Raw genomic sequence first — 16,087 nt, 5'->3', positions numbered from 1 at the left:
AAGTTGATGGGGAAGCCTTTGGTCAAGGGCTCCGTGAAAAGTCCCGCAAACACCTGTCTCATTGACCGAGCAGCTTTCCGCCCGTGCCCCGGGGCTGGAGGGAAGGAGGACACGGCCTGGGGATCCCGCCCGCCCCTCGGCAGGTTCCAGTCCCCGCCTCGGCTGCCGGGACCCGGCTCCAGGTGCCCCGACACCCTGGGGCTGGCAATATGGGCCCGGGCACGGCCGGCTGGGTTCTGCAAGCAGCTCCGGGCCGGTCAGAGACACGGGGAACAGCCGAGAAGAGCCGGGAGCAGCCGGGAGCAGCCGGGAGCAGCCGTGGCCCGTGACAGGCGGAGTGGGCGCGGGGTGGGCGCGCTGTCCCGGTTCGGCGCTGTCCCGGTTCGGCGCTGTCCCGGTTCGGCGCTGTCCCGGTTCGGTGCTGCCCCGGGTTCGGCGCTGTCCCGGTTCGGCGCTGTCCCGGCTCAGCGCTGTCCCGGTTTGCCGCTGTCCCGGGTTCGGCGTTGTCCCGGTTCGGCGCTGTCCCGGCTCAGCGCTGTCCCGGGTTCGGCGTTGTCCCGGTTCGGCGCTGTCCCGGTTCGGCGCTGTCCCGGGTTCGGCGCTGTCCCGGTTCGGTGCTGCTCCGGGCTCGGCGCTGTCCCGGGCTCGGCGCTGTCCCGGTTCGGCGTTGTCCCGGTTCGGCGCTGTCCCGGGCTCAGCGCTGTCCCGGGCTCAGCGCTGTCCCGGCTCGGCGCTGTCCCGGCTCGGCGCTGTCCCGGGCTCAGAGCTGTCCCGGGCTCAGCGCTGTCCCGGTTCGGCGCTGTCCCGGCTCAGCGCTGTCCCGGGCTCAGAGCTGTCCCGGGCTCAGCGCTGTCCCGGTTCGGTGCTGCTCCGGGCTCGGCGCTGTCCCCGGTTCGGCGCTGTCCCGGTCTCAGCGCTGTCCCGGTCTCAGCGCTGTCCCGGCTCGGCGCTGTCCCGGCTCGGCGCTGTCCCGGTTCGGTCCTGTCCCGGTTCGGTGCTGCCCCGGGCTCGGTGCTGCCCGTGCCGCCGTGCCGGGGCGCCAGGAGGCAGCGCGGGGTCGGTCCCCGCCCGCCCCGGCTCGGGGTAATCATTAACCGGGCCCGGCCCCGGCACCGCGCCGCGCATCTCCGGCCGCACTCGCCTGGGAGCGGCGCCCGGGCAGCAGCGACCCCGCAGCCCGTCCCCAGCCCCCGGCACCGCCAGGGCACCGCGCCGGGGGCCGGCGGCGGCGCAGCCATGGAGGGCGAGGCGAACGGGACCCTGAACCCGTCCTGCGGCGCCAGCGAGCCGCCCTACTCGGAGGAGCTTCTCCGGAGTAAGTGTGGAGCGGGAGGAGAGGGGGCTGCCCCTGCCCGGCAGCGCCCTCGGCACCTGGCCCTGGCCCTGGCCATGCTGCTGCTTCTACCTGTGCCCCTGTCCCTGTCAGTGCCCCTGGCCCTGCCCGTCCCCCTGGCCCTGGCCCTGCGTGCCCCTTTGCCGGTCTTCCCCGGAGAGGAAATCCCCGAGCGGAGGCCGGCACCCGCCTGTCCCGGCAGATCCTCCTCCTCCTCCTCCTCCTCCTCCTCCTGTCTGGGGCCCGAGCAGGCTTCGGGGCAGGGCGAGGGCTCAGCGTGGCCCCAGCCCGGAGCCGCGGCTTGGGGCTGTCACAGAACAGGGCGGGGGCCGCCCGGGACCCGCGGAACCGAGCGCTGAACCGGCCCCTGGAGCTGCGCCGGGTCTCGGGCGCCGTCCGGTGAGATTGAAGGAGTGGAGATGTCGACTGAGAAGTGCACTGCCCCGCCTGCAGCCAAGTCTGGAGGTGCCGGGGTTTTTAAAAGCAGGTTAGGTTAAAGAGGCTGGGGCAGAGGCTCTGCTTTGCCTTCAGGTCTGCTGCGGGTCCGGCAGGAGTTAGTACTGATGGTGAGCATGAACTTCTCCTAAATTAAGCATGACTCCACTGCAGTGCCTTTTTCTGTCTCTGGAAACACATCCCTTGGGACAAAATGCACTTCAGCTGTCAGTTGTGGGTCAAAGTTGATATCCATATCCAATGTCAATGGAGATATAAAACCTATCACCTATGGAGATAGGGAAATGTTGATACCCATATGCAACTTTAAGGGAGAAGCAAAACAGATTTTGGTGAAGACACCAAGTTTTATATCAGGCTAGGTATATCAGGGGCTTTTCCTTACATTGTTCCTGTGTCCTACAAAATTCCATGGAGCTTCTAGTAAGTTTGCCTGCCTAAGGAAGTTTCATGTAGCATGCCTATGAACATATAATGGAAGCAGAGAAGTAATACTGAGTGAATATATGTTTGCTTGTAACCTGCCTGGAAAAGTTCCCAGGTTAAGAATTTATTTCTGCTGCATATTTACATTCACGGAAGGATATTTGTCCCAGAATTCCCCCTTTCTGAAAGGGACTATTGCATAATGCTTTGAGAAGATGAAGGTGTATTCTTCCCACCTGCTGTCTGTGGATCCTGGAAAGATTTAGTCATGAACTTCAGTATTGGAATGGTTCTGTGGAGTCAATCACTGGTCTGCCTGTGTAACTAGGGATGAGCTTAAGTATTTGCAGGAGTTGACCAAAGAAGCTCCTCAGAGATGGTGTTGTTACATTAATACTTAGAAAGTTTATGAAATAAACCAGAACTTTCTGTTTTCTTCTCTCTCTCCGCAGGCCTTGACCTACCAGGGAGATTTCTCTTTGCAACCTTGACTCTGATGACGCTCATTGCCATTCTGGTGTTTATAGAGGAAGCAGTCTACATCTACAGGAAAATCCCCTCTTCCAAAAGATCAATCATAATTTGGATTAATGCTGCAGCTCCAGTAAGTTAACACAGAAATGAGATAAAATTCAGTGTTGAAAATAGGGCTTCTCTGAAAATCCACAGGGGCCACATGAGATTTATCTCTGCCCTTCATACAACCTTCCTCCTTTTTCTCTGTAGGTCATCTCTACTACTTCATGCATTGGCATGTGGATTCCTCGCTCAACAATGTTTACAGATTTCACAGCAGGAATGTGAGTATTCTGCTTGTTTCTAGGTGTTGCTCCAAACCCTGAATTTCTTCCCTTTTAACATCTGCTGCTCTTGGTAACACTGTCATTCAGTGAATTTAACAATTCAGTAATTTTTTTGTTTGAGTTGAAATCTCTTGGCAGCTCTTTCCTTGGAGGTGGAAAATGCTGAAACAGTTCCCAGTGCTGCAGTCCCCTAGTGTGGGAATATCAGTATGAAGGATCTGTGACTCGCACGTAATTGATTTCTCAGATTGACAGTCTCTTTGGAGCAGTAGTCTGTCTTTCCTCTCTCTGCATGCCATGTGGAATGAGAGCCTGGCCTGTGACTTCTTCCCTGCACTTTTACTAATGATGAGCCCTGGAGGTCTATTATTAATGGTGCCAAGTGAGCCCCCGATGAGTATATCAATGTAAAAATATTCCACAGTTGTCCTGATGAAAGCACTTTATGTGTGAGCACGACAGCTCCGGCATGCACAGAGAAGGGAGAAATGTGCTTCCTGCTTTCTGGGGGTGATGGTACAGCCCTGGTGGGCAGGACCGAGTAGGGCTGTGCCATGGCCCTGAGCACTCCAAACCTGGGGATGACTAAAAGAGGAGGGACCTCACAGTAGCAGGGAACACTGATGGAATGTAGCAGCGTGTGCAGGTAATGCAGATTGCCAGAAAATTCCAACAATACAGTCTTGTGGCACTTCAAGCATTTAAATTTATTTAAATTAAAGGGAATTCAAATTCCCTTTTCTCCCTTGCCCAAGCTGCAGGCAGTGCAGCAGAGGACCTCTTTTATTGATTGGATTCCCATGTTTGGTGGCATAATCTGCAGTTCCTGGGTAGGGTTGTGAATGTGCAGCTGGGAAAGGAGGGAGAGGTGGGGTTGCAGCAGTCGGTGCTTTGTCTGCAGAGGAACCACACCCTGCCTGGGCCAGCACATTTGGTGATAGCTATTTATGTGAACCTAGCCGTGTTTGCTGGTTGAAAGCCATGTTTGAGGAGAAAGAGGACTTGTTCTAAAAAGCTCAGACTAGTCAGAACTGGATAACTTATGGAAAAATACAGCCAGAATGACTGGAGCCAGGAAAGCCTGTGTTTTAATACTGACTCTGCAACCAGACACCAAATCAGCTTTGTGAAATTCCACACGTGTTCTGTGTCTCAGTTTATTCCTCTCTGAGTGAGGTTAGGGCTGTTCTGGTCCTCCAAGGTGATGGAAAGCAGAAGGTGTCTCAAAGATAGAGCAAGAATTTTCATTGCCAAGCACAAGCTGTAAAAACCCTGTATGGAGGTGGCACTGGCCTGCACAGGCATATGAGACACACAGGCAATTTTAAGCTGGAATACTCTTCCTCTCCTAGATTTTTTGCCATAGTTATCCACAAGTTTCTGATGATGATGATTAAAGAGTGTGGAGGCCAGAAGATGCTCCTCAGGAGGTTTGAAAATGGTCGCTTCACCATCAGCACCGGCCCCTGCTGCTGCTGCTGCCCCTGCCTGCCTCGTGTGCCCATCACCAGGTGAGTCGTCCCTTTACGATTTCCCAGATTGAAAACGGCTGCTGGAATTCAGCCTGCTTGGCAGGGCCAGGCTAACAGCAAAGCTTCCCAAAAGTCAGTCTCAGGCCATCTCAAGATGTCTCTTTTAAACAGCATCATCACTTTGGGGCCGTACACCACCATTAATTCATTTTGTTCCTATAATGGAGAGGTGTGTGGGAGGAGAAATTTCTACTCTAGAAAACCTAATAATTGACATTTCAGTTTCTTTTCATTCTGGAAGGGAAAAATACCCAATCTTGAGACTGGGTATTTTTCACAAACAGAATTGTCAAGTGGAGGCTCTCTTGATAGAAAATTTCTATCACTTTGATAACATTGAAATGTTTCATTCTGACATTAACTTTAAAACTACTTGAGATTAAAATAATTTTTAGAACAAAAAGTAGATGTAATTCTTCAAAGCTTTGTTCTCAATGAAATGGCATTGTCTGGTGAGGCAAAAGAAGATGTTTTCTTCTTCTAAACTTAGCATTAAAGCATCTTTGAGAAGTGGGGTAAGGATGGAGAGCTACAGGAACCAATATACTGTAACATAAACCTGTCTTCCTTTGAGCACTGCCTGGTGATGCTCCTGCTCTGGTTAACATCACCCCGTCACTTACACACCACTTCACAGCCTGGACACCTCGTGTATTTCCCTGAGCTTTCCTACTGGCATGGAGCATGAAGCTGTTTCTCTCATTATAAGCAAAATCTGAGAGATTGAGTTTACAAAAGAGACTTTTCTATGGGGCTGTGGGCTTTAGTGTCAGAGGGTCCTAGAGGACTGTATGATCTGTTTGAAGAAAGGCATCAAACAGAACACGGCACAATGGTTTCTGATGCATTTTCAAAAATTCTAATTTTTATTACAATCATTTTTCCTTAAGCTGCCTCATTTGGTATTAGAATTTAAACTTTAGTTTCCATAATTTTATTTTAATAGAGTAACATTAAATATTTACAAGAGGACAGTATGAAGAAGAAGTGGTACTAAACCAACCCAAAGATGCATGTTTGTTTTTCTTCCCATGTCTGTCACCCTCTGTATAGGTTGTGGTAGCTGGGAGATTGGGAGAGGATCTCCCACTCTGCCTTGTTGTTGTTCAGCCCAGTGGCAGCTTATGCAGGATGATGTCAGCTACTATGGACTCATTTCAGGAGCCAGACAGTGCCTACTACTACTGGCAGGAAGGACAGCTGTCTAAAATTAAAAACGGCTTTTTGCTCTGCAGAGGGCTTAGGCCTCTTTCTCCAGTGTCTGCACCACAGGGAAACCCATCTGCTCTCTGCTTCTAATCTCTAGCCTTTTCCCATTGCAGGGTACCTTTTAAAAAAAAAAAATGTATTGGCAAGCTATACTTGAGAAAAGTAATGTTTCTCATGCTCCTTCCATAGGTATTCTATGGGGAAACAGGGAGCTACCCCAAGGGAGGGATTCATCCTTCTTAAAAAAATACATATCTGCAGCAGTGGGGAGAATAACAAAGTACAGATGAGGCAATGTAACAACCCATGCAATAGGCAGAAGAGGTCTGGTGATCAGTAAAGATGGGCCCATGTTAACAAGGGAAAAAATTCGTGGCATTGCAGTGACTGCACTGTTTGTCATATCTATTATTATTTAAAGCCCTCTGGGAGTAATAAATCTTTGAAAAGGCACACACTAAGAGGCTGGCCCACTGCAGGTCTTTCCACATGTGTTTGTACTGTTGATAATCCTGTGGTTATTAGCTATATTCATTGAGCAATTCCTATAATTCCTGGTTTGTGGCTATATCCTTTAACACAATAAATGGCAGCCTGTTGTCTGTGAGGCATCTCTGATGGCAGTGTCAAGAGCCCAAGGAACTCCAGTGAAAACAACACTGAAAATATGGGAAATAATGCACAGTAACAGACTAAAACATGAGACAGCTGTAGTAGCTGCAGCTTCTCCTGTGAAAGCCGAAGGAGAGTTCAGTCAGTCTGCTTTTATGCCCTCTGTCAGAAAGTTCATCTGCCCCTTTCCTAGTGGACTTTAGTGCTGGCTGGCCAGATTACATGTGTGTTCTGGACCCACATTATACTGACAGAAGTGAAGAAATCCTGAGCTGTTCTGCTGTCCTTGTGCAATTTACCAAGTGAGAGGTTCCTTTCTTCTGTTAGACTACAGAGGAGCAAACTGAGATTCTTACATGGTATTCTTCATGACGCACTGAAAAACTACCATTCCTTTCAACTAGGTCTGTGTGATTCCCTTTCTTGATCTACCACAGGACTAGGAAGTGGCTGAACAGGCTGATTTGTCCAATTTCATGGGAGAATTGAAATAATAAGGCAACAAGGCAAGAGCAAATGGCATCATTGTTCAGAAACCGGTTATTCAGCTACTGTCTCCCTGGTTGGCTTCAGGGCAGAGAAAGACATCGTGTTTTACCCAGCTTTGGTTAGTACGTACTTGCTGCAGAGCAAGAAAAGTACTATTTTTGTAGAGGCTTTATTAAATAAACATTGGGAAATTCTTGGAAATATTTTCTAATCTTGAAGCTGTTCCTCGCCAAATTTTAGTAACATGCTACAGGATTGGAAAAGTTTTGCAGTTGACAGTATCCAGAAAATGTTATTAAGGTTGCTAATAAGATCTAGGCCTAGCTAATTGATTTAATTTTACTTTATGTTTTATTTTGGCCAGGCAAACCCTCTTTTGGCTGAAGCTGGGCACCTTTCAGTTTGCTGTCTTTCGGCCTGTGCTCATATTTTTATCAATAGTGCTTTGGACTAATGGCAATTATGTCCTTTACAATGTAAGTAACTATTTTTAATCAGAGATGGTCCTCAAAATCCATAGGTTTTAGGGCTGATGTAACTATCTTAGCCTATAACTAATCTGAGACCACTTCCATGTGAGTCCTTACTGTAGTCTTTTGAGATCCTGATATAATTTCTACCTTCCTCGACTCTCCTGGAAAGGAATTGGGCATCAGGGGGTGGCGGGGAGGGGCTGGGCATCAGATTATGTTCCAGTGCATTTCCCAGCTTGTATGGTTAGAATAGCAGGACTGCAAACTTGCCTTGTGGGATGTATCTGCCCTGTGTTTTGTAAGGTACAGCCTTAAGAAACAAGTGTATGTACTGGCATGATAACAGGAAGCCTAATTCTATGTTTTTCAGCAAGTCATGGTGATTTTTATCTGTGCAAAATAATAAGATAGTACTGTACTTCTGCTTTGTACCATGAAAGCTGCAAAATTATGGAGGAATCTGTATCTGATAATGATTTGGCACCTTATGGGTAACTCAGACTTAAAGTAATATTTTTGTCGTTTCATGTTATAAAATGAACAGCCCACCTGAGACGTCAGGCTGAACACGCTCTCATGAGCTGTTGAGCATTGCCAGCTGCTGCTGGGGTCTCTGAAAAGGCACACATTCCATGGCTGGCAATTGCAACATTGAGGGCTTGTGTCACCTGGCACCTCCCCAGGCTGAACACATCTCCGTGTTGGTGCCTGCAGGAGGAGAGCCTGTGCCAGCACTTCAGTTTGGTACTGGGTGCTTTCCCCATGTAAAACCCAGCAACTGCTGCTGCCACCAGCTTTCATGGAGATAGAAAAAAGCATTTTAACATCATCCAGTTCACAGCTTCTTCCTGGAAACACTAAAGTAAGGTTGTATAAGGTTGTGTGATTTGCTTCTCAGTTGTCTCCCAAAGGACCTGCACTATGGATCAACTGCTTCATTGGTGCCCTCACCCTTTTTGCTCTGTGGGCAGTGGGAATCATGTTTCGAAAAGTTAGGATTCTCCTTAAGTGTAAGAACATTATCCCAAAGTTTGCTCTTTATCAGGTGAGAACTTTAATATTTCTGGTAAGAATTTCTCTTAACTACTGATAATACTCTGCCTCTCTAGTTCTTGCTCCTTTGTTGAAAATTTATGGTATTTTATTCCCATTAAATACACTGTGCAAAGCCATCATTTTACCCGATTAAAGCTGCATCCCTTTGAAGCACTCTCCTTGGCTGCTGTTCAGTTTCACTTTGAGCCACTTTACCTCTGGTCTCTCAGGAGTGCTGGAGATGTGAAAGCCATGTAAATCTATTTATCTTTAGACCGCTAAAATCACAACAGCACTTTCTGTGGGACTTGAAGGAAGCTTTGTAGATGTGGTGTCCTGAAATGCAATGTTAAAATGCTGGTGTGTACCTCAGAGAGGATATGTTGCATTGTGTGGGCGGCTGTTGTTTGAATTGTTTCAGCATTCCACAATATGTTGCTTTAACAGTGTTTTTCTTGGCCATTCTGCACTTCAGAATTAGATAATAGTGAAAATACTGGCTGCAAATCATTAAATAGTAAGGAAGAGAACCACACAGGTTAGATTGAAAAAGCACAGGGACAAGGCCACCCTCTTCCACATCACTCTGAATAGAGTCCAGCAGAATCCTTGGATATGGGTCCTTGAACAGGACATACATGAAGGCTGGTGCACTGAGGTGAGGCAAACACTTGTAAAGGCAGTAACAGGATGATCACACCTGCACACTCTGTTAGGGTGAATTCAGGTTTGGGATGGCAAACTCTGTTGATGTGAGGGTTTAGACTCAGGCAGTTCCAGCAGCAGCTACAGAGGCACTTGGATGACTCCATGGCAGCTGAGGTTTGGCTCAGTGCAATGTGATGGGCAAGTGGTGGTTGCTGAACTCAAGCTGTGAAGAGTTCCTCTGGCAAAGAAGCCAGTCTCATATCATTTGGGGACCACAACATCAACCTGCTGTGGCAAAAAGAGGAGACAACAGGAAAAATATTCTTTGAGTCTTTCTTCCATTAAAGAAGAACATAAGCTCATGGGTCAAATTAACTGGCATTTTTTAAACACTATTACCTATTATTCAGAACTCAGTATTATTTGAAATCCCTGCTGGGAGGTCTGTGTATAATGTACCTCCCAGCTGAGGTTGAATGGGCTGAGAAGAAATACTTTTCAAGTCCAGGATTAATTTAACTCTCCTATTCAGAGCAATATCCTCCTGACCTTAAGATGAATTCTGCAGAATGGCAGGCACCCTGCTGGTAGAGAGGGGAAAGGGAGGGCAAGCAAGGAGGAATGAGGCAAAAGAGGTTCTGTTATCAAAGCAGAATTGTTATGTGAACTATAAACCCCTTTCTAGTAGCTAAGACATTTGTTTTCCCTTTCTGGTGCAGTTTATTGTCATTCTGAACCACCTGCAGACCACTATTATCAACATATTTGCTACACAAAAAATAATTCCCTGTGCTCCACCACTCTCCTCTACAGCAAGAGGATCATGTAAGTTTTTTGGGGAAAGAATGTTCTTCATTTACTTATAGAAGTATCAGTTCAGTGTGGCTAATGAAATCTCTGGTGTTTTCCCAAAATACAAATTTCATGGTATCACAAGCTTTTGAAGAATTGCATTTTTTAGTTTAAAAACAAGAACAAAAGTTTTATAGCTGTCATGGCTGTAGAGAACAACTTGATAATGAGAAGAGCTGGAATCAGAAATGAGAGGAAAAGAAATCAACCTGCATAATTGCTGTTGAATCTCTTGTGTTTTTGGATGCATAATTTATTGCACACTTATTGATGGGCAATGTTGGAATTCTGTAACTGATGTCATTGCTGAGTGTGAGAGACATGGGGACAGGATGATAGAGTTTGTTAGAGAGGTGAAAATTAATAAGCCAGTTACTCATTTTTTGTATGATAGTAATTTCCCCTTTTGGGGGCTTTTCTTTGTCTTCCTTTTTCTTTTTTTTTGGCAGATATAGCCCAGCAGCTGCTCATCATGGAAATGTTTCTGATAACTGTAATCTCCAGAGTGGTCTATCGGAGAAAATACCATGACCTAGAGCCTCCGGAGTGTGCGGCTGAAGAGCCCGGGGACAAGAAGCAGACTCCTAAGATTATCCTGAATGGTGCAGTTGTTGAAGACGGATTGCCAAAGGTTTAGAAGCCTCCTGTGCTCCTGTTGTGCAGAAGGTGTAAGATCAGCTTCAGGAACTTGTATATTCTTGCACCAAAAATAGCCACTGTCCATGTCGAAACAACTTCTGGCAGAAATGCCTGGGAGCTGCATTACTGAAGGAGCAGTAAAGACAACTCTTGATTCTCCAGCCATGTATGCATGGTGATAGTGTTTTTACACCATGTGATTTACTAAGATTTTATACCATTTTATACTGTTACTGAGCACTTGATGGTGCCAAACCGTCTTACAATATGATTTTCTTTTATTTTTATTTTTTAGCTATTAGAATGACCATGATTTAGAGTTAATTCAGAGTAATTATTTTTCATCTTTTTTGACTTTTAAAAATCTTATTTCACCCTGAACTGCTGTCATATGTCCAACACAGCATTTTTCCATACTTCCTCCATTACCATAGATCATCTCTCACTCTATGCCATGAGCTCACCATAGCTAATTCCGATCAGTAAATATAGTCTCATATGCTTGTTCTGAAATCCCCAAACCCATGTGGGCTGTCCACCTAGAGAAACAATGATCTTTCTAGGGCGAGATTTTTACATTCCTTGGCAACTCACCTGCTAAATTGGTAAATACACAGTTATGTTTGTAAATATGTCAGGTGTTCTTCCTGTGGACAGCAGGTTCTCTGTCACTGGCCTAGGAAAGGAAGGTAGGATTTGGAGTCTGGGATGTCTTCTGCCACTGGTCTGTGGTGTTACATGGTGCTGTGGTTCTCTGCTTGGTAAATGGGGATAATGATGCTCAGGATCCTTGCACTAACAGGGTCCATGAGGGTGGGAGTGACTGGAAGGACTATTGGGGTGCTGGTCATCAGCCAGCTGATGTGCCCAGGTGGTCAAGAAGGCCCATGGCACCTGGCCTGTATCAGTAATAGTGTGGCCAGCAGGACCAGGGCAGGATTTTCCCACTGGGGAGGACATACCTTGAATCTTTTGTTCAGGTTTGGACCCCTCATGACAAAAAGAGCATTGAGGTGCTGCAGTGTATCCAGAGAAGGGCAAGAGAACAAAGCTAGGCAGAAGGAGTCACAGTATATTTTGGGTTGGAAGAGACCTTTAAAGGTCATCTAGTCCAAGCCCCTGCAGTGAGCAGGACATTTTCACCTAGATCAGGTTGCTCAGAGCCCCATCCAATCTGACCTTGAATGTTTCCAGGGATAGACCACCTGCCACCTCTCTGGGCCACCCATTCCATTATCTTACACCTCTCACTTAAAAAAATTCTTCCTTATATCTAGTCTAAATATTCCTTCTTTTAGTTTAAAACCTTTATCCCTTGTCCTGTTGCAACAGGCCCTGCTGAAAAGGGTGTCCCCATCTTTCTCGTAGTCCCCTTTAGGTACTGGAAGGCCACAGGTGGCCTAAGGTGGCCTCTTCCCAGAGCCTTCTCTTCTCCAGGCTGAACAGACCCATCTCCCTCAGCCTGTCTTCAGAGGCTGAAGTGCTCCAGCCCTCTCAGCATTTCTGTGGCCCTTCCCTGGACCCACTCCACCACACACTGGGGCTTTATTTATAGCTTACACTGAATTAAAATATTGCGTTCAGTTTGGGAATTGGTGGGAAATTAAATATTCTGAAAACAACTAGTGAACCACCTGAAGTAGAAATTGGGGCTGACATAAAATGTTTTCTTCTTTCTGACTGAGGTCAGAAACAATATTTTCTTTAACAACTGAAGGATTCCATTATAGTAGGAAACTTGAATTGTTTTTGTTTTGAAATGTTTGACACAATTTTTATATTTAATCTCTTTTTCTAAGTAGACATTCTGGAAAATTAATACAGACTCTTGAACTGCATTAATTTGAGAGAATCTGCACTTTACCCTTGAAAAATAATTTATGTGAAATTTTTTACTCTGCATTAGAGTGAGTGCATTAGAATTAACTGGGATCAGCTAATTTTTCTTAACAGGAGAAATCTTCTTAATATATTTTAACATCATGACTATCAGCATATTCCTAAAGTTGCTTTATATCAGTGTAATTTAGGCCACAGGCACATATATAGGCGTGAAGTGTAATACTGAATTTCATAAAAGCATTGGGGATGGTTTGCTGTGAGTTCAATAAGCTTCAAAATTGGAAAATAAAATATTTTGAGTTGGTAAGGCATCTTTGTGTTTTCTGTAGTGGTTCTGCAAGGGAATGCTTTGATGGGTGGGATCTGTGGCATGGAAAAGCAGATCCATGTGCTGTAGCATGGAGAGTACATTTGAAAACTGATGGAGTGTGTAAGAAGTGGTGTCTGTGGGTCCAGAGGAGGCTGCTGGGGCACAGCACAAGTCTTCACTCATCACTGTTGGGCTGGTCTCTGGCATGTCTCTGCAGTGCCTGTCAAATACATCTTGTAAATATCAGTGTGGGCCTCATTTATCCACAGGTATCACTACCTGCTATGTTTTTGGATAGTTATTTAATATTTGTTGTGACCTTCATCTGGCATACTTCAGCAATAAGGTGTGCTGTGGTGATTGTCAAGCAGACTTTGGGTTTGGCAGCAAATCTGTTTACTATGTACAGTCACGGAGATCTTATTACAAACATCACTTACTTACACAGAAGCCTTTTCAGGGCAAGGCTGGACGTACATTTTCTTAAATACATGACTAAGAGCTTTCCTGAGTCACATAAGAGTTACATCTTATGTGACTGCAGCAGAATGTGTGGGCCTTATTGTTACAAATTTTGTTTTCCTTTTTTTATTTTAATTAAGACTTTCTTGCCCTCCTCTGGCTCAGACTAACAGCTGTGTCCTGCCTAATGGAGGTGCCTGGAAACAGGTGGCCTCATTGCAGGGCCTACATTCAGGTAATGAATAAGGTAATTTTATTCTTAGAATGCAAACATTGCAAGTCACCACCTCCACGCTGGACCTTAATCAGTCTGGGGATGGAAAAACAAAACAGAGAGCCGGAAATTCCTCCAGTCTCAGTTCTGATAACCATCCCTTTCAGGTCACTTTCAACCATGTGTTTGTGATTCAAGTATTTGAAAACAGTTGACAAGAGCTAAAAAATAAATTTCACAACTTGTTTTATATAGCTGCAGTAAAGTAATAAATGTTAGGGTGAGTGCATAACCTTTACGCCATGTTTGCCTGGGATTATCGTGTGAGGAAGGGTAAAGGTAATATTATCAATGTTTTGTGTGATTAACAACATTAAACAGAGATAAGTGTACACAGAGGCGTGTGATTGAGGGCTAAGAGGCTTCAGGCACGTGGAAGTAATTTATTAGAACATGGGAAAAGATGAGTAATAAGCTTTGGGTGTCCATGTGCTGAAGATGCAGGCAGGAGAGTGAACACTGGCCATGAAATCTCCTGGTATCATGTAGGGGAATCCAGCCCACACACAAGGGGGAGGAAATCTCTAACACCTTGTAATGCTGCAGGAGTGGGTTGGAAAACAGAAGCTGCTCCCTGATCTTCCTTTCCACCTGTCCTTCAAGCTATTAATTTTAAAGCAACACTAGCTGGATCCCTCCTTTTTCAGAAGACCGTGGTCTGGACTCCTGCTGGCTGCAGCATGGGCAGTGCTGGAACCTTGAAGAGGGTCCCTCAGCAGAGCTCCTTGAAAGGCAAACTTTGCCATGCCCTTGTGTTTCTCATGTCTCAGGCCTCCTGACTCAACACCCAAAGGATGTGTTTCAGGAGTTAAAAGGGTGCTCTGCTGGCTATAGATCTTCTTATCCCTACATCCCACCTTCCAATTGTCCTGTCTGCTCCTTCAGCCTCACACTTGGCTCTGCCTTGTTCTCCCTTGCTTGAGAAAAAATCACATGTGTACCCATCAGGGAGGATGTGGGGAGGATGTGCAAGGGTGTAGGCTCACGCCTGCAGACTCAGGACAGCTAGAGCCTACTTTCTGTGCAATGTCTGTTTCCAAAGAAAAGCCAAGAAAAAGTACCCACAGCAACAGCTGTTGAGCTGGAGTAGGGGGAAGAATTTGGGTTATGCTATTAATCTGTTAGAGAGTGTCCAAAGGAGGCCACGAGGATGGTGAAGGGTCTGGAGGAGAAGCTGTGTGAGGAGAGGCTGAGGTCACTTGGTCTGCTCAGCTTGAAGGAGACTGAGGGGAGACCTCACTGCAGTTACAACTCCCTGTGAGGCAAAGAAGGGCAGACACTGATGTCTTCTTTGTTGTGAGCGGTGACAGGACACAAGGGAACAGCCTGAAGATGTTTCAGGGGAGGTTTAGGTTGGATATCAGGAAAAGGCTCTTCACTCAGAGGGTGGCTGGGCACTGGAACAGGCTCCCCAGGGAAGTTCTTACAGCACCAAGCCTGACAGAAGAAGTGATTAGGACAGTGCTTTGTGATTCGGGCACATTTGAAGAAGTGTTTGGACAACACTCTCAGGTACAGGGTGTGACTTTTGGGGATGTCCTGTCCAGGGCCAGGAGCTGGACTTGATGATCCTGATGGGTCCCTTCCACCTCAGCATATTCTGTGATTCTGTTGGAATACAATCAGTGGTAAATTGGACAAGTTAGGGCATGGGTAGATTTAGTGTAAGTCGTAGAGAAGCCCTGAAGACTCATGGATAACAGAGAAAACAGCAATCATTTGCTGCACACCTAATGCAAATGCTAGAATAGGTCTGTTGCAACAACCCCACCTATTCAATAATTTGAATAATTTGAGGCATTTGGCTTCCTTACCCTTGCAAAAAAAGTCTGACTGCTGCTTTTGCTGACAGCCATTCATGTGTTCCTTCAGGACAGCTCATGAATGTACTTGCACCTGCTTAGCTCCCAGGTGAAATGGATGACTATTTTTAGGACACAGTTTCTGGGGGAAGAGGGTTAGATAGCATGCTGATCTCTTAACTGCTATAGATCCCACAAAGTGTTAGCTAGGTGATTCTAACTGTTGTCTGAATCAGCATGGTCATCTTTGTTTTAGCAAAAGGGAGCCAAAGCAGGGAAATGTAGACGACAATGTCTCTACATTGTACTGGTTGACAATATAAAAAAAATCAAAGCAACATATTGAAAAAGCTCAAAGACCTATTCTTGCAGAATATTCTTTTTCTTTCTTCCTCCCCCCCCCCCCATTTCAATATTTGCTGCCATTTCTTTGCATGCAGAAGAATTTTGTTACATCTATACTGATGCCACTTACTGAGAAAAAATTGAGCAGTGGGTGTGCTGCTTAAGTCTCAGAATAGCCTTTATTGTGCTTCAAGCAAGGAAAAGAAATCCCTACTGTGGAAAGTGCACTGAAAACCAGGAAGAAGATTTTTTACATTTTTGTGTGAGAAATCAGACAAGTTTTGACAATATTTGGGAACATTTTGGTCAGCTCTAAGGAGAGAGAATTGTCCAAAGGCAATTTCCTTTTAATTTTAATTAAGGGTGTCTTTTCCCTTCACAACTACACCTAGGCCCCATTCTCTAAGACCTAACTGCCCAACATCTCTTATGCAGGTAGGATCACAGCATATGTAGAGAACTAATGGTAGGATAAAATTACTCCTGTTTCCTTTGTGTAATTTAGCAGCTGAAGAGTGTCAGTCTCCCCTGTAGAGATTCAGGCA

General features: G+C 46.1%; 1 protein-coding gene and 1 long non-coding RNA gene across 2 annotated transcripts; one reads left to right on the top strand and one right to left on the bottom strand.

The window, feature by feature from the left end:
* Positions 1-1,173: 1,173 nt before the first annotated feature.
* On the top strand, positions 1,174-12,660 carry LOC111922786 (organic solute transporter subunit alpha-like). Its single transcript, XM_086879864.1, has 8 exons — positions 1,174-1,315; positions 2,668-2,819; positions 2,942-3,015; positions 4,371-4,529; positions 7,225-7,336; positions 8,232-8,378; positions 9,736-9,841; positions 10,318-12,660. Exons 1-8 carry the CDS (start codon positions 1,237-1,239, stop codon positions 10,503-10,505), a joined length of 1,017 nt encoding a protein of 338 aa, XP_086735990.1. The 5' UTR covers positions 1,174-1,236; the 3' UTR covers positions 10,506-12,660.
* Positions 12,661-14,411: 1,751 nt separating this feature from the next.
* Positions 14,412-15,770, bottom strand: LOC111922943 (uncharacterized). Its single transcript, XR_002860829.2, has 3 exons — positions 15,673-15,770; positions 15,210-15,339; positions 14,412-15,003 (listed from the first exon to the last, which is right to left on the bottom strand). It is a non-coding gene; the product is annotated as an uncharacterized LOC111922943 (long non-coding RNA).
* Between the last annotated feature and the right edge of the window lie 317 nt (positions 15,771-16,087).

The sequence above is a fragment of the Cyanistes caeruleus genome, chromosome 3 (genome assembly GCF_971803275.1).
Source record: "Cyanistes caeruleus chromosome 3, bCyaCae1.hap1.1, whole genome shotgun sequence".
Taxonomy (NCBI): Eukaryota; Metazoa; Chordata; class Aves; order Passeriformes; family Paridae; genus Cyanistes; species Cyanistes caeruleus.
This window is presented reverse-complemented; position numbering and strand designations above follow the sequence as displayed.